Source organism: Muscardinus avellanarius (assembly GCF_963383645.1).
Source record: "Muscardinus avellanarius genome assembly, chromosome: 8".
NCBI classification, from domain to species: domain Eukaryota; kingdom Metazoa; phylum Chordata; class Mammalia; order Rodentia; family Gliridae; genus Muscardinus; species Muscardinus avellanarius.
The window spans coordinates 58,921,054-58,941,505 of NC_137794.1; the positions used below are offsets into that span (position 1 = coordinate 58,921,054).

General features: G+C 35.2%; 1 protein-coding gene across 5 annotated transcripts in view; it reads right to left on the bottom strand.

The window, feature by feature from the left end:
- HACE1 (HECT domain and ankyrin repeat containing E3 ubiquitin protein ligase 1) overlaps positions 1 to 20,452 on the bottom strand; it is a gene marked incomplete at both ends in the record, with an annotated part of 91,976 nt that overhangs the window by 17,156 nt on the left and 54,368 nt on the right. For all 5 annotated transcript variants that reach the window (XM_080700201.1, XM_080700200.1, XM_080700199.1 and 2 more), the window contains 7 exons: positions 674 to 823; positions 8,005 to 8,092; positions 8,274 to 8,371; positions 8,467 to 8,578; positions 15,172 to 15,259; positions 15,700 to 15,768; positions 16,259 to 16,593. In XM_080700201.1, the coding sequence (XP_080556327.1) occupies positions 674 to 823; positions 8,005 to 8,092; positions 8,274 to 8,371; positions 8,467 to 8,578; positions 15,172 to 15,259; positions 15,700 to 15,768; positions 16,259 to 16,593 (940 nt within the window). The remainder of the gene's footprint in view (positions 1 to 673; positions 824 to 8,004; positions 8,093 to 8,273; positions 8,372 to 8,466; positions 8,579 to 15,171; positions 15,260 to 15,699; positions 15,769 to 16,258; positions 16,594 to 20,452) is intronic.

The window sequence follows — 20,452 nt, forward strand, 5'->3', positions numbered from 1 at the left end:
AGTCTAAATGCTTCTGGCCTTTCCTTATCTGTTTAATGGTAAAATACTGCCCTCTATGGATACTCTGAAAAACTACAGAATATAATGTAATTCACATCATGTTTTAAACAGATTCTAATTCCTAAATTTGGAAGTGTGTTAAATTAAGCCTGTGTTTCTTCCACATCTTTACAATGTAATTTTTCCTTAAAACAGCTATTCTTAAAACTGTTATAAACTTCAGAAGTGCCAGTTATGTTAATTATACTCATGTTAAAATGAATTATTTGCATTAACATACACTAAAATGTTGGGAGGAGACCCAGAACTTTTAGACAGAATTTTTTTTTTTTTTTTGGTACTGGGGATGGAACCCTTCTCCGGGATACACTAACAGACCTATTTTATATTTTATTTGGAAACAGCATCCCTTAAGCCAGCAAGGCTGGCTTCGAATCTGCATGATTCTCCCGTCTCTGCCTCCCAAGCGTGGGGATTACAAGCGTGCACCACCACACCCGGCAGGACATTTTTTCTAAGAAGCCATTTTTCTTTCCCTCTGGCCTCTAACTGCCTTATATACAGATGGTTCTCAATCAAAATTAAAAGCACCCAAAATCCCACTGTTTATCTACTTGGTTTGTAAGAAAGGCAGTGTAAATTAATGTCTACAGAAATAATAATAGAACCATACCAAGAATGTGCTTGTAGAAAGATCGTGTGAAATAAATATTGACAAGCTGCCTATGGTTCAAAGCTAATCCCAAGATCTGTCCAGCAAACCGGAAATAGTTCAAGTGATCAGGATTTACGTATGAATTACTATTAGGTTGAAACGTTGTTCCTATTGAAATAAATATAAAATAATTAATTTTTTAAGAATGTACATGCAGAAGAGAAAAATTTCAATGCAGAAAAATTAATTCACGTACAGCTTCAACAAAGCTAAGGTTATATTATCATATGCATCCACAGTAATGTTCTCTGTGGTATATATAAGCAGGCAGTAGAACTGGAAGTATAAAAGATAACCATTAATTCACACATACTTATCAGAGCAAGTCTATGTCTAAAATGATTTAGAATAGCCAGGCGTGGTGGCGTAAGCTTGTAATCCCTGTGCTTGGGAGGCTGAGACAGGAGGATCGCACGGGTTCGAAGCCAGCCTCAGCTACTTAGTGAAGCTTTCAGCAACTTAGTGAGATCCTGTTTCCAAATAAAATATAAAATAGGTCTGACGTTATAGCTCGGAGGTAGAAAAGCCCCTGGGTTCCACCCCCAGTACCACAATAAATAAATAAATAAATAAATAAATAAATAAATACTTATTTAGTTTGAAGTATTTAGAATACTTCAAACTAAAAGTAGTTGGAAAAACATTAGAGACCCTGAAAAAATATAGTAAAAGGTCATAAACATACAAACATTCACACATACATTTTCCTAGGCAATGTGACACTAACCACAAGCCATAAACTAGGGTAGATATTGTCTCATTCATCTATATATGTCCAGTACTGTATTAGTTTTTGCTTTTGAAGGAAAGTAAAAAGCTGATAGAATGAAACTAGCTAAACAATTTTAAATGTATAACATTTTTATTTTTTTTAAGGTCTGGGGATAGAAGCCAGGAGCATTACAATACTGAGTGAGATACATCACATCCCTTTTAATTTTATGTGACAGAGTCTCACTAAGTTGTCAAGGCTGGCCTCAAACTTGCAATCCTCCTGCCTCAGTCTCTCGAATAGCTGGGATTACAGGAGTGTACAACTATTCTTAATATATTCTGTCATGGAACTTGATGCCTGTAAGCAATGATCAGAAAAATCACCCGAGTCTGTAAGTCATCCATTCTTCCACAAGGCAAATAATTAAGTTTAAGTAATTACTATTGAGATAGAAGAAACAATGGCAAAAGTAATAGTTATTGATTAGGGTCAAAATCCAATGTAACAAAGCCGGGTGTGGTGGCGCATGTTTGTAATCCCCGCTTGTAATCCCTCCGCTTGGGAAGTGGAGACAGGAGGATCACACAGGTTTGAAGCTAGCTGCACTGGCTTAAGAGACCCTGTTTCAAAATATAAAATAGATCTGGGAGTGTAGCCCAGAGGTAGAAGGGCTTCCAGGAACCCCAGTACCACCAAAAAAAAAAAAAAAAAAAAAAAATCCAATGTAACAGAATATAATTTCACCTTTATGAAATATCCAAAACAAGCAGGGCGTTTTGGCGCACGCTTGTAATCCCAGTACTTGGGAAGCTGAGATAGGAGGATTGCGCAGGTTCAAAGCCAGCCTCAGCTACTTAGTGAGGCTCACAGCAACTTTCCAAATAAAATATAAAATTGTTTCCAAATAAAATATAAAATTGTTTCCAAATAAAATATAAAATAAAATATAAAATTTCCAAATAAAATATAAAATTGGTCTGAGAGTATAGTCCGGAGGTAGAAAGTCCCTGGGTTCCATGCCCAGTACCACCAAAAAAAAAAAAAAAAAGAAAGAAAGGAATATCCCAAACAGGCTATTTCATATATATTCAAAGTAGATTAGTAGTTACTTGAAGCTAGAGGAAGGTTGAATGAGGTATTTCTTGCAAAGTTTCTGGCTTTGGTTGATGAAAAAGTTCTGGAATTAATGGTGATGGTTGTATAGCATAGTGAATGAACAACTGTAGGCTTTCAAATGGGTAAAATGGTAAATTTTATGTTATATAGCTTACTATAAAATAAAGTAACAATGACAAAATCCTAGTGTAATGGAAAACTTAGTATCAAGACCTCACCTTTTTCATGTGTGTATGGAGAGGGTTGAATCTAGGGGCATTCAATTTCTGAGCTACACTATCAGCCCTTTTTATTTTGAAACAGGGTCTTACTAAATTGCTGAGGCTGGCCTTGAACCTGTGCTCCTCCTGCCTTAGCCTTCCAAGTACTAAGCTTACAGGCATGCGCCATTAGGCCCAGCTCCAACACCCCACTTTAACACTCCTTTCTTATGTTTTTTCTTTGTTTTTCTGTGGTGACCACTAACTTGGTTTACAAGTTCACTCATTCATTCAAGATATCTATAATGAGCTCATGCTATATACAACAATTCTAGACACTGAGGCTAAAAGGAAAAAACTGATAAATCTAATGGAAATAGCATCAAAGAAAAATTAAGTGGAAAAGTATTAGAAAGTAAAATGGTCATCTGGAATACCTATTTTTATAAATCACTTTGTGCTTTTATGGTCTTGAATTTATCAGCATTGACACTGGATTAAGTTGTTATGACCTGTTTACTTAGATATAAGGAAACAAATTTCAAAGCTTATAGTTGAATGACCTAAGTAAGCCATAGGCCATGGAGAAGCTTATCATTCACTTTTTTTTTTCTTTAAATACTGGGGTTTGAACCCAGGGGGCATTCTACCTCTGAGCCATACCTTTTTATTTTTAAAATAGGATTTCACTATGTTGCTGGGGTTGGCCTGAACCTGCAATCCTCCCACCTCAGCCTTGTTCTCATGTGCCACCAAACCTTGCTTTGTCATACACTCCTACGTACCTCTGAGAATAATTCCTAGTCATGAGGCAAGACTAGATAGTAAAAGCCAAAGCAAGCCAGGCACAGTGGCACATGCCTATAGTCCTAGTACTTGGGAGGCTGAGATAAGGAGGATCACAGGTTCCCAGCCAGCCTCAGCAATTTAATGAGGCCCTCTTTAACTTAGTGAGACCCTGTTTCAAAATAAAAACTAAAACAGGGCTAGGAGTACAGCTAAGTGGTATAATGCCCCTAGGCTTAATCCCCAGTAACCCCCAGACACACACACACATATATACACACATACACATACACACAGCCAAAGCAAAGCCTTGAAGATAAAGATATTTCAAAGACAAATATAACCATATTTCAAAACTATAATATTCTAAGAATAATCACAAATATTTTTATCCTGTTCAAATAGCAAATACTTAGGGTTACTGTTGAACCCACAATTTTTTTGCTTTTTTTTTAGTACTAACGGTTGAACCCAGAGGCATTCTATCTCTGAGCTACATCCCATCCCTATCTTATTTTTATTTTAAACAGGGTCTCACCAGGCATGGTGGCACATGCTTATAATCCCAGTACATGGGAGACTGAGAGACAAGAATTGCAGATTTATGGTCAGCCTCAACTACTTAGTGAGACCCTCCACAATTTAGAGACCCTAGAGTTAAAAAAAAAAGAGTAAAAAATAAATTAAACAAAGAGTAAAATATAGGGCTGGGGATATGACTCAGAAGTAAAATGCCCCTGGGTTCCAGACCCAGTAAACAAACAAACAAACAAACAAACAAACATCTCACTAAATTTCTGGGGTTGGTCTCAACCTGAAATCCTCCTGTCTACACTTTTGGGGTACTGGGATTACAGGCATGCGCCAGCATACCTGGCTACCCACAATTCTTTCCTCTTTTTTTGTGTGTGGTACTGGGGATTGAACTCAGGGACATTCTGCCTCCAACCTACACCCTTAGAAACAAGGTCTAAGTTGCAGGGGGCCAAAGTTGCTGAAACTGGCTTCAAACCTGTGACCCTCCTATTTCAGCCTGCCAAGTACTGGGATTCAAACATGTACTACCACGCCCAGCCTCACAATTATTTTTGATGACTACTTTCCTCTCCTAACTCTGCATAATTCCTTAACTATCTAATTGCTTTCTGGGAAATTTGAAGTTTTGTGGGGTTTTTTGCAGGTCTGGGGATGGAACCCATGGGCATTTGACCTCCAAGCTACACCCCCTGCCCTATTTTTTAATTCTTTATTTTGAAACAGTATCTCACTAAGTTGCAGAGGGCCTCACTAAGTAACTGAGGCTGTCCAAGAACTGTGATCCTCTGGTCTCAGAATCTCAAATGCTGGGATTACAAGCGTGTACCACCATGCCTGGAGAAATTTGGATTTTTAAAAAGGATAAGGAGAAATTAAAAGAACAAAAGAAAACAGATGTGACAAAAATTTTATAAAAGGAATAATAATTCTTAAAAACTAGTTAAAATAATACAAAAGTTTATGCTAATTTTTTGAGGTACTGGGGATGGAACCCAGCAGCATTCTACCTCCAAGCTACAACCCCAGCCCTTTACTCTTTATTTTGAAACAAGGTCTCACTGAGTTGCAAAAGACCTCACTAAGTAGCTGAAGCTGGCTGCAAACCTCGGATCCTCCTGTCTCAACCTCGCAAAAGCTGGAATTACAAGCATGTACCCCATGCCCGGCTATATTTATGCTAATTTTAAATTCAAAATAAACACAGCTGTAACCTTCACAGCTTCTTGTTTTCACTATTAAAAACTCTTATTATTCAAGTAAATATGGTTTGAGATATTTTTTAAAAAGCTATCATTTATTGATAATTTGTGCCAGACATTGTTTTCAATGGTTTGCATGTTTTATTTTATCATCCCAAGAGCCCCAGGCACCTACAGGATTATTTTATAAGAGATACCAGAGTTCTAAAAGGTTGACTAAATTGACAGATTTTTCAAGGAATAATTTTTTAAAAACTTTTTGTGTTGGGTACACACTGTAATCCCAGTAATCGGGAGGCCGAGACAGGAAAGAGGTTTGCTGCCAGCCTCAGCAACTTTGTGAGGCTCTTAGCAACTCAGTGAGATCCTGTTCCCATGTAAATATCAAATAGGTCAGAGGTAGAATACCCATGGGTTCAAATCCAGGGCTTCACACACACTAGGAACTAAGTGCTCAACCACTGAGCTATGTGTCTAACCCCTGTAAAAATATTCTGAAAAAGGGAATCCTACAGCAAAAAAAAGCATTTTAAAAGAATAATAATACCAGTAGCTAACAATATTTATTATATGATTTCTATATGCCAGGCACTAGGCTAAGTATTTTTACATATCATTACAATTCATATAATTGAATTCTCATTATGTTCAAAACAAAGGTTATCATCATTTTTAAATGAGGATGTTGAAGTTCAGAAAAGTTAACTTTATGGGCTCAATACCAGACCAAATAAGTGGCAATGACAGGATCCATACATACTGTAACTTCAAATTCAACCACTATACTACACTGCTTTTCTACAGTAAATATCTTTTTCTGATTAGTAAACAAATTTATAAAAAATTATTACAGCTGGGGTTGGTGGCACACGCTTGTAATCCCAGCACGTGGGAGGCTGAGACAGGAGGATTACACAGGTTCGAAGCCAGCCTCAGCTACTTAGTGAGGCTCTCAACAACTTAGTGAGACACTGTTTCCAAATATAGTATAAAATAAGTCTGGGAGTATAGCTCACAGGTGGAGAAACCCCTGGGTTCCATCCCCAATACTACACACACAGAAAAAAATTATTACAGACAATAGGTCTACCCAAACATTCCTCATATTCAAGAATTCTTAAATCCTAAATAAAATTTCCTTCAGGAAACCAAACCTAAGAAAATATTTTACCTAGATTTTATTATTAAAACCTAACGAGAAGACTTACATGATTTACCAAAAAAAAAAAAAAAATCAAATTCTTTATAGTTATATGTCTCCACATCTGCTCCATTATAAATCTGCAGTATTTCTGGGTGTGGTGGTAGTACACACTTATAATCCCACTACTTGGGAGTCTGAGACAGGAGGATATTAGGTTCTCGGCCAGCCTCAGCTACTTGTGAGTTCCTCCGCAACTTAGTAAAGCCCTGTTTCAAAGTAAAGAATAAAAAAATGGGGTTGAGGGTGTATCTGGGACGTAGAATGTGCCTCAGTTCAAACCCAGCACCAAGAAAAATAAAATCTGTAGTACTAAGAAATTCTGTCTACTAATGATTCCACATCACAATTGATTTTCAGGTATGAAACTAAACCAACTCAGAGTATGGAACTATAAAGAAAAGAAATATCTAAAATATGATAAACCCAGCTTTAAAGATTAGACCAAAATAATTGCACTTCATGCTTCACTGAACTTAACATAAAAATCATAAAGTAACTAAACTGACCTCAGAGCAAAGAAGCAAAGGTCACAGAGTTAAAGCAAGTAGTTCCATATTCTTAAGTAATTTCAAATACTCAAAGTGTGTTCATGAAAGCCATTACAATATAGGTAAATTCCTGCAGCTTCCTAGCTTCACCGAAGCCCACCCCCCTGCTTGCCACTCCTGAAGTAATCCTATCTATTAAATAGAGATTTACTGCTAGTTTGGATGGAAGCAATAAGAAGCTACAATTGGTGAGAGATTCTTTTCTTATAAAAGAATGTAAGCATGGGGGGCGGGGTTCAGGGAAAAAAGCTATTGTGCAAAGCCTTTAAAAACTAAAATCCCACCTTCACTTATAAATATAAGTCTTTAGAGCCCTTAAATATATACCTTACAGAAAAGAAGTTGTAACCATTTCCATTCAGTCTATAAGATCAAATTACATGTCTATAGGTCACAAGTACCATTTCCAAAAAGAGAGCTGTTCATCTGTATGATATTCTTAGGAAAGAGCTTTTTAGTCCTGATCTCTTAAAAAGACTTAAAATTACCATACATAAAATAATTAATTAAGACTTAAAACCATAACTTTGAGACTTCTGGTTTTTCATAACCAATAAACTTTAAGACTTTGAAACTAAAATGGGTTTAACAAATCTTTATTTTTCAAATAAGGACTTTTATTCTTTTAAGTCCATTTACTAAGAACAGTATTTTTTTTAAATAAAATTTTAACTCAAAAAGAGCAGACTAAAGGACAACATTAAATTGAATAAATTTCAAAGGACTGAGTACTAAATCTTGAGACAAGCATTTGGAAAACAACTGTTAAGAGCAAAGAATGCTACACTGCGTTCCACATATTATTCTACTCCTCCATAGTCATGTGAAAGTAGACCAAAGCTCTGCATTGCAGTTTTCTCTTTTATGACATGGGAATGCCCTACCTAGCTCATCAGGCTACTGTGAAAATCAAACAGAAAATGTATTGAAGTAGTTTGAAAAAAAAAGACAAGTCACAGAAAAATGCTAGACCACACAACTTACCATCAGCTGACTGGGTAAACAATGCATAATCAGGATTCACTATCTCATTAGACAGAATATCAAACCACTCACGCACAACACCTTGACCCTGAGTTCAAGAAAATAAAATTTAGCATCAACAGAAATATAGTGGGAAATTTTTTCTGAATAATAGCAAAACTAAAATCATGTTAAATTTCTTTATCAATTAAATATTAGATTCCATTCAATTGTGTTTCCATCTTTTATATACAGTGATGTCTACCTACTTCACTTATTTTTATACCCACCATGCCTTCTTCTCCATGGAACCGTACAGCAATCCCTTGCTTTAGCTTTGCACAATTTGCTTTTGACACAACTTCACAGCTACTCCTAAAAATAGAATCTAAATATGTAGCATTGGTTAATTCTACATATTAAAATTTACAGTATCAAGTACTTTGTACCTCACATATATATCAGTTTCTTTGTTAAGCCTACCTCTGTGGACCAGCAGAATATCATTTTCATTCACTGGCCTGTGCACCATGTCTGAATCTGGTTGTCCCGAATGCAAATGTTCATAGAACCATTCACAGCGATCTTTAAATGGCTGCCACAAAAGATGAGAGTACAGTATGTTAGCAATGCTTCAGTCAGCTAACCACCAGATTTGCTAGTATACTAGTGCTAATAAATTTCTACTAACAATCATTCGTAGGCCTCTATTTGCAATAAACAGTTATTAGATTTTGTTCTAACATTTCGATCACCATTCACAAATAGGCAGACCTTAGCTAAAATACTTTTGACTACCTAGATAATATATTTTCAAAATTCCTATATTTTTAACAGGAAGAACTGATAAATTAAGTTATATCTAAAAATGTAATATCAAATAACTAACTGAACATATTTATTCTCAATTTCTTTTAAGTCCACCAAAACTTATATGAATGAAGTTTCATACCCAGAAAAATTATAGTGCATGTTCCACTTAATTTTTCATGAAAATAATCTTTTATACTTAACTCTAATTTCTATCCTTAGAAATATAGGCAGCAACTAGAAAGAAACTTGTTAGCCCTCAGTCTTCACTTCCTTCACTCTAAAAATTATAAAATAAGATATCTTGAGCGGTAAAGAAAGTCTCCAGCGTCTAATCATCTAACAGGTGAAGCAAACTGGAGTGATATGTAATTTTTGATTCATCAGAAAGTATTATTGAATACCTAGTATGTGCCAAGACTATAGGTACCATGAAAGGAGTAAAAGTTTCCATTTTAAAAACTGCTTAGTACAGTTAAAGAGATGAAAAAAACACAGAACATAATATGTATATAAAATCAAGTTCTAAATAGAGAAGTACAAATGATAGATACACTAAGACTTTGGAAACTGTGCAGATGAGTGGAATACAAAGGCTTCTTTGAGTGCCAGGCATGGTGGCACTTGTAATCCCAGCACTTGGGAGGTGAAGACAGGAGAATCGTGCAGGTTCGAAGCCAGCCTCACTGGCTTAAGAGACAGTTTCCAAATAAAAATATTAAAAACTAGGTGTCTGGGAGTGTAGCCCAGAGGTAGAAAGGTTTCCAGGAATCCCAGTACCACCAAAGGCTTCTTTGAGTCACAATTTAAACAAGGTCTTAAAGCTCAGTAGGCCTTGCTCAAGCAGGTAAGAAAACGATCACACCAGGTTAAGGGAGATAAAGAAAAGGCATAGAAGGAGAAAGTGTTTCCTTGTAAGATGTGGTAATGGCATTGGCATAACTGGAGTTCTATTCCTACACATGTTGAAGAAATATATTTGTATAAGTAAATTGAGCACTTAAGGATCATGAGAATCAAATAAAGATACAGAGGCCAATGTGGATAGCTAATGGTCAGAGAAGTACCATGATAAACGCAGTAATCACAACATAAACATAAAGACAATTCATCCAGATAGCAGTGGTCAATAGGTATTGGAAAATTAGGTTCTGGTTGTAGTAGAAAAGAGAAACAAGGAAGTAAATCTGAGAGACATTACTCCTCTGAATAAATATGAAAAGTAAGAAAAGATTTCTAGAGATGGAACTTATTAGTAGAAATAGCTTAAAGGGAAAAATGCTTACCCCCCATAACTCACTGCCACACTCCTAGAAGGCACTAGGGGAAGGAACAAATTAGGTTTTATGTGCCCTGAATTTAAAGTTATCGTGGAATATAACTATTAGGAACTTGGAAATAAATACCTGACTCTGCTACAGTTTAGACATTGGAAACAGGCCCATGAGCAAACCTGAAGTGGGAAGGTCCCTTGCTCAAAGGATTAAAGATAGAATAAACAACAAGACAGAAAAAGCTTACGATTACAGGCAAGCACTGAGAATCTGCTTAGTAAACGATACACACAAAAAACAAGGTGATACAATACCACAACAGCTAGGGATTTCAAAAGTTAACTATGATCAATACCATCTACACCACCAAGAAGTCACCTTTCAGGCAGTTTCTAGGATTTAGTTGAGCTAAACTAAATATTAGCTTTATTTTAAAAGACTTTATCACTTTTGTTAGTTATTTGTAAAAATATTAATTTAGATATCTAGTTAATACCTATTCTTTCAGGGAAAAGGACTAAATGTTTCCTTTTAAATGTTAAATGTAAAAAGTATTAAAAATTAAAAAAGGTAAATGTACAATTTTGTCCATACTTCAAACTGCCTTTTACAATTTGAATAAAAGCACTCCTATTAAAATATAGTTTATGTACTACTGTGCATATAAATATGTAATTTTTAGAAAACAGACTGGAATATAATCTACTTGAAATTTTAATGCTGATTATTTTTAAACTTTGGTAAATGACAAAAAAATAAGCAATGTATTTCAAGTATTTAAGCAATGTATTTAAGTATCAGCTTTGAAGTCAGATAAACATTGTTTGAAATCCTGGTTCTGTGACTTACTAAGTTTGTGATCTTAAGGAAATTACTAATCCTCTCAGAACTTTAGTTGTCTCACCTGTAAAATAGAGAAAATAATACCTATTTCAAGGACTAATTGTGAGGATTAAATGAAATAATGCAATATAAAACATAATAATCATAATTATAAATTAGCTAATGCTGATCAAGCACCTATAAGCCAGGTACTGTTTTAAGCACTTTACATGCATTACCACAGGCAACCCTCACAACTATGAGAAAAAGGGACTCTTGTAGCCATTTTATAGAAGAGAAAAATGCAGCACTATGAAGTTGGTCATCTGTGGAAATACTCAACATCCACCATAGTCAATAAATAGGTGTTGTTCTATAACCACTTACAATGTTAAAACTGTCAATAAAAATAACTATGACAATGACAGTAAACTCACTTGCCAGTATAAGACATTAAACTATGTCTTTTATCTATAAAAAGTGAAACAAAATAAAAACAGTAATTTTTAAAAGCAGTTCAAACTGAACATTAAAAGGTACAAACTGCTACCTTCAAAAACTAGTAAAGATATCTACAAGATCAAAGCATGTGAGCGCGCGCACACACACACACACATAACACACACACACACACACACACACACACACACACACATCTACCTACATAGCCAAAGGCACATTTTTGTATATAAACTTTCTGAGTACCTGCATTTCCATATATATATTTCACAAAACAGGACTGATTACAGAGGCTCCTCTTAATAGTATTTGTACAGCAATACAAAATGTCTCTCCCTTTAACTACTGGCCACCTGAAAACCACCAACAGAAGATGGAGTCAATCCTTTAGCAGAGGTAGTTGGTCTTTTATCTTTTTTTGGAAAGAACAGTCTCCAAGTTACAAAAGCTTCCCAAGTACAGTAGAGTAGAAAGTACTTTTTTCCCCTCAATGTGAAAATAAGTTGTTAACATCCTATCCAATTCTCCCATAAATACTTCAGTGTCTGTTTCCTACAAAGAAATTCTCCCAGATAACCAGATAACAACTACCAAAATCAGGAACACTGATATACTACTATGTCTAATCCTTAGACCCCATTTCAAAAGTTTTGTCAATTTCCCAATGATACCCTTTATAAGCACAATGATTCACAAACTACATTTAACTATCCCCATTTCTTTCCATCTCCTTCACTCTAGGGTACAGTTCTTTAATGTTTTCTTAGTTTTCATGACTCTGATACTTTTGCAGATTACAAGTCAATTAATTTTGTCATATGTCCCTCAACTGGAGTTAGTTTAATGTTTCCTCATGCTAAGGGTTAGTGTGTGCAACTTTGGCAAGAATATCACAGAGAGGAGACCACGTTCTTCTTGGTGCATCCTATCAGCACATTGATACGTGGCCAAGCCTCTCTACCATAAAGTTCTTGTTTTCTCTTTGTAATTAATAAATAGTTGAAGAGATAATCTGAGACTATCCCATCCCTCATAAAACTTTCCATTTTAATTAACTAATTTTTTTTCAGTACAGACACATGAGTTTCTATTTTATTTATAGTAAATTGCTGCCTAGACAGTCATTTTGACAAAACTCCATCATTCTTTGAACACTTCTTTACTTTCCTATACAACAAAATATTCCAGGCTCATCTTGCACTTTCCATAAGCCAACCCTGGAATTTGCCATTTCTTTAATGAGCCCTGGTTCATTGAGAATGGTATTAGAAACCAAGATCTGAGTGCTAGTTTTGCTCTAATAATGAAGAAGTAAAAATTGTAAGTACACAGTGATATACCCAGTTACCTATTGCTGACATGGCCCCTTCACTGCAGAATGTCTGCCACCCCATTAAGGCTCTGCCAAATAACTCTGAGCAGCTGCCACCTCTCCCCACATGGACTTCTTTCTCATGCCACTCCAACTCAAATATCCCACCCTAAGCCGCTCTTCTAAACAGACGGCTCCTTACCATACCCTGACTCCAAAACTCTCACTAGGTCAGCACTTGGCATGCTCTCTTTACTTTGATTAGTCCATAAAACCTCTCTAGGTTAGAGTAGATATCTAATACAGATGCTTTTTGACTGAATTTTTCAGAAAAGGAAAAAAGTAAGTTAAAGGCAGAAATAGTATTTAAAACAGAAAATTATCTCTTTCAAAAACTAAAAGCTTCTTTCCTCTAGTATCTCATCTCCTTAAAATAGTCATTAAATATATGTTAAGAAAATGAACTTAGGGAGCTGGTGGTATAGCTCAGGGGTAGTGCTTGCTTAGCATGCAAGAGTGGGTAAAATCTCCAGCACCACAAAAGGGAAGGGGGGATGAAAAATACAGACAATAGCCTTAAGGGTGCTGGGAATGTTGTATTTAGTGGTTAAATACTTGCTTAGCGACTGAGAGGCCTTGGGTTTGATATCCAGCACTGTAATGAGTTGATCGACTGAAAGGAATGTGAAGAGCTGGGTATTAGCACAGAGGTAGAGCATGAGCCTAGCATGCAGGTGGCCCTAGACTCGACCCCTAGCACCTCAACAACAACAACAAAATGAACTTCAGGACCAGGTTTTTAAATTATGGTTCTCCCACTTAGTCAAACGATTTAAGTTTTTTAACCCCTTTGCTTCAATAAAAGTTGATTGTTCTGAAAATTAAATAATTCCTGTAAATCAAACCCATGGTACTGGACCTAAAATTGACATTCAATAAGCAAAAGTTGTTATTATTGCCTTCTCTTTTAACATTGCCATTGTTAAACAGGCATCAAAAGATCCCTGTGAGCCAGGAGTGGTGGCACATGTTTGTAATCCCAGCATTTGGGAGGCTGAGACCCGAGGATCAAGGTTCTTGGACAGCCTCAGCTACTTAGTGAGGCCCTTCACAACTCAGTGAGACCCTGTTTCAAAATAAAGAATAAAAATAGGGCTGGGGGGTGTAGCTCGGAGGTCAAATGCCTCTGGGTTCCACCCCCAGACCTGCGAGGAAAAAAAAAAAAAAGATCCCTGTGCATACATTTACAAAAATGAATTCTTAGTTTTACTACTGAAAGGATCATGCCCTAAAAACATTAAAATCACTTACGTTGTTTGTCATCTTATGATTACAAACCAAACCATAGCCTGCAGTCTATCCTACACATCTAATAAATTATTAGACTTTGCCAGATTATGTCATTTTCCCAAAGCAAAGTTATCAGTGCCTCCTAAAAACCTAGCAAGTAAGTAAGATTCTTCAATCTGGCAATCAAGGCTCAATAGAATACGACAATATGACCCCAATCTACATTTATATAACTGTTTCTCACTTCTCACATGAAATGTCTAACATAATCACTACAGTTCGATACACTTTTCCATCTGCATAAGCCCATACCTTACTAGAACATTTATCCTCCCCTTTATCCCCATTGAAATGTTACTTTTTTTTCCTGTCTTTTCAAAGTCACTTAAAATCTACCTCCTCTGAAATTTCCCTTCACTATTCACAACCAAAATCAGTATCTTCCTCCTTTAAGTTCCTAAAGAATCAGTTAATACTATAATTCTAGTTTATTGGTATATTTATTATCTCCTCTGCTGAATTAGGATCCTGAATTAGGATCTTCTTGGAGAAAAGAAGTAGGATTTCTATTTCCAAAATGACTACCAACTACCATTTATTGAGCCTATACACCAGTCACTCTTCACACTTTATTCTTCACAATATTCCTATGAAATTGGTATTATTATCTCCTGATGAAGACAATCAAGGCTGGAGGATGTTAAGAAGTATGCCTAAAGTCATGTAATTGGTAAGGAACAAAACAAGCTTTGCCCTAACATGCTTCACAAAGTATGAGATATGTGGAATATCTCGCATAATCCTCATAATTGAAAGGTTACCAGATCAAATAAGTTTGGAGGATTAGCAATGCCAAATCAGTATATTTACCAAAGAATTTTTCAAGGCCTTTAATAGGCTGCTGGTGTGTTTTATAAATTTCCAAAAGGGGCATATTTCCCAAGTTTATATGGGGATAAAATTCTTTTCTCAAAGGCCATCTGCCTCATAGGACTAATATTCCATAAAACTCACTTCGTGAATGTGGCAACGTATTCTGTTGTCTTTGCACATAGTAGGCACAAAAGAAGTTTACTCCTCATATTAAAGAAATTACATGTAATTCCATCCCTCTTACTTGTTGGAGGCTTTATGTATAGCAAATATTATACTAAATGATATTTATATTTTTAAAATTAATTTCATTAGATAGACTAAAAACAAGATGAAGAAAATTTCTACCTGTGCTTTTATGATATGCATGAATCTTGACATCAACTCAGGACATTCAAGGAGAAAGTGAAAGTGGTCAAATATAATTTTGGGATTTCTAAAAGAAAAAGAGATTTTGCTTAAGTGGACAGAAAAGATAAGTACCAATAAGTGAAATAAAAATCAGACATAGAGACACTGAAATAAAGGAAAAATATATATTAATCTCCACCTATTATGCTTTCATTTGTTATTGAGTACTTTTTTTTTGTACTTGGAATGTAACCCAGGGACATTCTACAACTCTGAGGTATACGCTCAGTCCTGTTTTATTTTTTGTTTTGAAAGAAGGTCTCACTAAGTTACTGAGGCTGCCCTCAAACCCAGGGACCTCCTGTTTCAGCCTCCCAAGTACTGGGATTACAGTGTGTACCACCACACCCAGCTTGAGCACATTTTTAAAAGTAACAGAAATAACATTTTTTTTTCTGTTTAGATGAAATTGTATACAGAGAGGAAAGGCTGCCAGGGCAGTCTACAAATCCCAGAAAACCTTACCTGTTAACAAAGCATTTTAAAACTTCATCATGCTTGCAGACAAATTCAATGAAGCGAGGAGAAGTCATTCTGGGGGTAGGGGGAGAGTAAAGCAAAAATCAAATTACACAGATAAAAGTTGGTAATGCAGTATAGCAACCAAACTGGACTGGTTTCTAAACCAACACAGGGAAATTGGATCCTCTTAAAATTTTAGAAAATGGAGCTATGCCTAGTCAATTTGCAAAATGAAACAACTTATATAACCTCTCACCAACAGGTGATAGAAACAAGTGACTTAAAGATCTTGAAGTTTTTAACATCTCTGCTTTACATATTTCAAATACTTAATTAAGAAATCTTAACAAGGTAACAGTCACTATTCTATATTCACTATAGACATAATTTATCACTTTCTCCAAAATTTAAAAATTTTTGTACTAGATCTAGATTAGTATAATTACCATTCTAAAGATCAGACAAGAACCTAAACCAACAAATTGTTACTGAAATTACAAAAATAGCATAGCTTTTCTTCATTTATAAAAAAAAAAAAAGTAATAAGTCAAACCCTTCTTACCCTGGAGGCATCTGACAAGAACAGCACATGTAAAAAGCTTGAATGACAGCACTTAGCCGGTTGGCTGTCATAGAAATAACATCCTGACAATCTGCATTGGCTTCCTGTTTCCCTGCAAGAGCATCTGGTTTAGATTCCCCTGTGCCACTGGATAAATTTTCATAGCTCCCAGGTCCTGGAGGTTCAAATGGTGGAATGGAAGTACCATCTTGATCTTGGCCTTTTTGTTTCAGTAAAATAGAAGTGATATCTGTAGAGTCCTTTCTGTTTTTCATCAATTCTGTAGCTATTAAAACTAGCCATTCATCTAATGAGTGCCAAAGCAATTCCAGAGGCTAAAAGAAAATGAAATGTTTTTAAACATCACTCAAACTATATGATTAAAAAAAAAATCCCAGTCAGACATATAGTACAAAAGAAAATTCACTCTAGATACTTGTTTTCCCAAGTTACTTTGATATGATGCTTAAAGTGAAAAAAGTCATATAAATGATAATTTCTTCATTTATAGCAAAAATTTAATTTGCATGTATGGATTCCTGTGAATAAAGAGAAAATCAAAATCTAACCAAAAGTGCCATAAGTAATCTTTCCTCTTTTAATTTTTAAACATTTAGTTTTTAAACTATACTTTTAAAATCTTCTAACATTTATCATAGGGGCAATGTCAACAATTCTCAAAAAAGTAAAAAAAATTTTTTTCAATTAGTGATTAAATTCTGTTTCCAATTCTGCAATTATGTCAATGAAACTGACACAGGTGCATTTAAATAGATACAAAATTGTAATCTAGAGCTTACATATTATACTAACAATTATATAAAAATATCAATATTATATAATTATATGTGATATGATTATGTAATATATATTTAGGTTTTTATAGGGTTCCACATCTGGGACAGCACAACAAAATGGGCTAAAACTATTAAAATTCCCAGAGTCTAATTAACAGTTTAGTTTAAAATATCCCATTTTGTATTTCTATAATTTTGATAATTTATGGCAAAATTTTAAAATGTGACAATATTTATATGTTTAATAACACATATACAATATATGCTTGCACATATAATTAATCTCTAATCATTGGTAATTTTTTAAAACAAAAAATATAATTACCAAACGTCCATCAAAATATTCATTAGCAAGTTGTGTTGTTTTTTCTTATGTAACTGGGGATCAAATTCAGGGCCTTGTGCACACTATGCACACATTACTGCTCAGCTACTCTCCCAGGCCCTAGCAGAGTCTTAATTCCAAATAAAGATAAACAACTAAAAAACTTAAACATATTTTTCTAGAATTTTGTGTGTGTGTGTGTGTGTGTGTGTGTGTGTGTGTGTGTGTTACTGGGGGTGGAACCAGGGGCTTTCTACCTCCAGGTATACCCTCAGACCTATTTTATACTTTATTTGGAAACAGGGTCTTACTAAGTTGCTGAGAGCCTTACTAAGTATCTGAGGCTGGCTTCAAACCTGTGCGAACCTCCTGTCTCAGCCTCCCAAGTGCTGGTATTAGAAGCATGCGCTACCATGCCTGGCTCTATTTTTCTAGAATTTTAAATATATCTACTGAGAATAATAAAATGTCTTATATGAAGTAATAGCAAATAACATTTTATTTCTTAAATTGTATCACAAATGCCAGGCGTGGTGGTGCATGCTTATAATCCCCGCACTTGGGAGGCGGAGACAGGAGAATCGCACAGGTTCGAAGCCAGCCGTGCTGGCTTAAGAGACCCCGTTTCCAAATAAAAAATATATATACAAATAGGTCTGGGAGTGTAGCCCGGAGGTAGAAGGGTTTCCAGGAACCACAGTACCACCAACAAACACACAAAAAAATTATCACAAATGTACAACAGAACTGGATAAGAAGGTAAAATATAAACATGGTAACTGGTTTTCAAACCAGCAGAAATATAAATGCCCAACTACTTCATTAAAAGACCTCCTAGAATATTTTTATCTCAAATAAAGGTCAACAATTCAAAAAGGAGTAGAGGCTAAACAGTCCTCATTTTAAACACTATTTTATTTTATTTATTTATTTATTATTTTTTGCGGGTCTGGGAATGGAACCCAGAGGCATTCGACCTCCGAGCTACACCCCCTGCCCAATTTTTTATTCTTTATTTTGAAACCAGGTCTCACTGAGTTGCAGAGGGCCTCACTAAGTAGCTGAGGCTGTCCGCAAACTGCGATCCTCTGGTCTCAGCCTCCCAAATGCTGGGATTAAAAGCGTGAGCCACCACGCCCGGCTCTTAAACACTATTTTAAACATTCCTCATTTTAGACACTATGTTAAACATTCCTATTGAGAATGATGAGCTTTCTGTAAATGAATATAAAAAAATATTACTTTGTGAATCTTATGATCGCAGACTAGTAAAAACTAGACTGTGCTTCAGAAAGATCAATCCTTAAAATACTTTCAGAAATTTAACTTTTAGAAACCACTACAGAAAGAGATCATACAAGCATATTTGGATCCTTAGAAAATATTTAAATAACCTGTTTTACCAGGAAATTCTTCCCAATTATTATCTAACATTACCTTCACTGAATCTTCAGCTTTTCCTTAGATGTCTATAACAATATCTTTCTGAAAATAGGTTAACTATTGAATTTTCCAAATAATTAAATCACCACAGTTTTTCTTTTACACATTAGACCAAAAAGCAAAAATAAAACAAATAATCAAACTATCATACTATGATCAACAAAAACCAGTTCACTCACTCAACAGAAATGCACTAGGGAAACAGGAAAGCAGTTTTTTTCTTTTCATAAGAGAAACTAATTATATTCTAGAGGTTGAAAAGAGTACCCCTCTCACTCACACAGAGGGCTTTTCCATAGTCAGGCACAACAGTCAGGATCCCTGCTGCTTAAGGAATGGCTTGAAGTACCAGATGCCGTAAATGATGGTATGATACCTTTACTGAAAATATCTTAGTATTCTCATCACAAACCAAGTATGAACCTATAGTTTCTTTTCATGCACAAAACATTAAGCTTGCTGTAGAAGATGAAAAAGAACTTTATGTTTGCAAACTACTTAGCTTTACATAAAAAATGAACTTACAACATAGGTGATCATGTAAAACTACTTGAAGCAAAGAAAAAGGAATAATTGCTCTCTAAATGGTAATAAAACCTAGATAATCAACACACTGGATAAAGATGAAGCCCGAGACAAAAAAAAAATTATATATGCTGATCACACAAATAAGCATGGATTCTAAACCTGTTACAATCCCATTTTCAAATACTGACAAGGTATAAAAATTAAAGATAAACTTTGAATAATTCAAAAATAACATCAAAGGAAAAATGGATCTGTGTGAAAATGACAGTGACAAAGACAGTAAAGGCTAGTTTTCAATAAAGGACTACAGCAAAGAATTAGAAGAAAGTGAAAAAGTGCGCCATTTTGTGCCTTTTAAATCACTTTTTCTTTCTTCAATAACACATGCACTAAAACCAAATCCCAAATCTGAGGTGACTTTATCTAGGAAATTGTCTTTCTTTTTTTTGTGTGTATGGTATTGGGGATTGAACCCAGACAATTCTACCTCCACCGTACATCCCAGTCCTTTTTATTTTTGTTTTGAAACAGGGTCTTGGTAGGCTGCTGAGAGTCTATGTTTCTAAAGCTGTCTTTGAATTGGCAATTCTTCTGTCTCAGCCTCCCAAGTACTGGGGTTAACAGACATGTGCTACTATGCCAGGCAAAAAGATCTCTCTGAAGATCTATTCAGAAAATTAATTCATCAATCACAAACGAAAATAACTTTAATTTCTATGTGTGGCAGTAGCCACAGACAAAACAATTAAAATAAGGTTTCGAAATTAAACTATTGCGGGGGTTGTAGCTCAGTCACACAAAGCACTTGCCCCTCCTATGTGCAAGGCCAGGTTTCAACTCCAGCATCATAAAAATAAATAAATAAACAAACAATTGCATATCTTTGGTGCTTTTAATATTCCTAAATTAAAAATACTTGAAATAGGGTAGAAAACATTATACATAACAGCTGTTGCTGAAAAATGAGTCCATACTATGAAAAATACTAGATACTGTGAAAATACTGCTTTACTTCATATTATCAAATCATCTCACCACAAGATTAAGCTTCTATGCAAAGTAACAATAACAGGTCAATCATGTATGATTTATAAACATTTT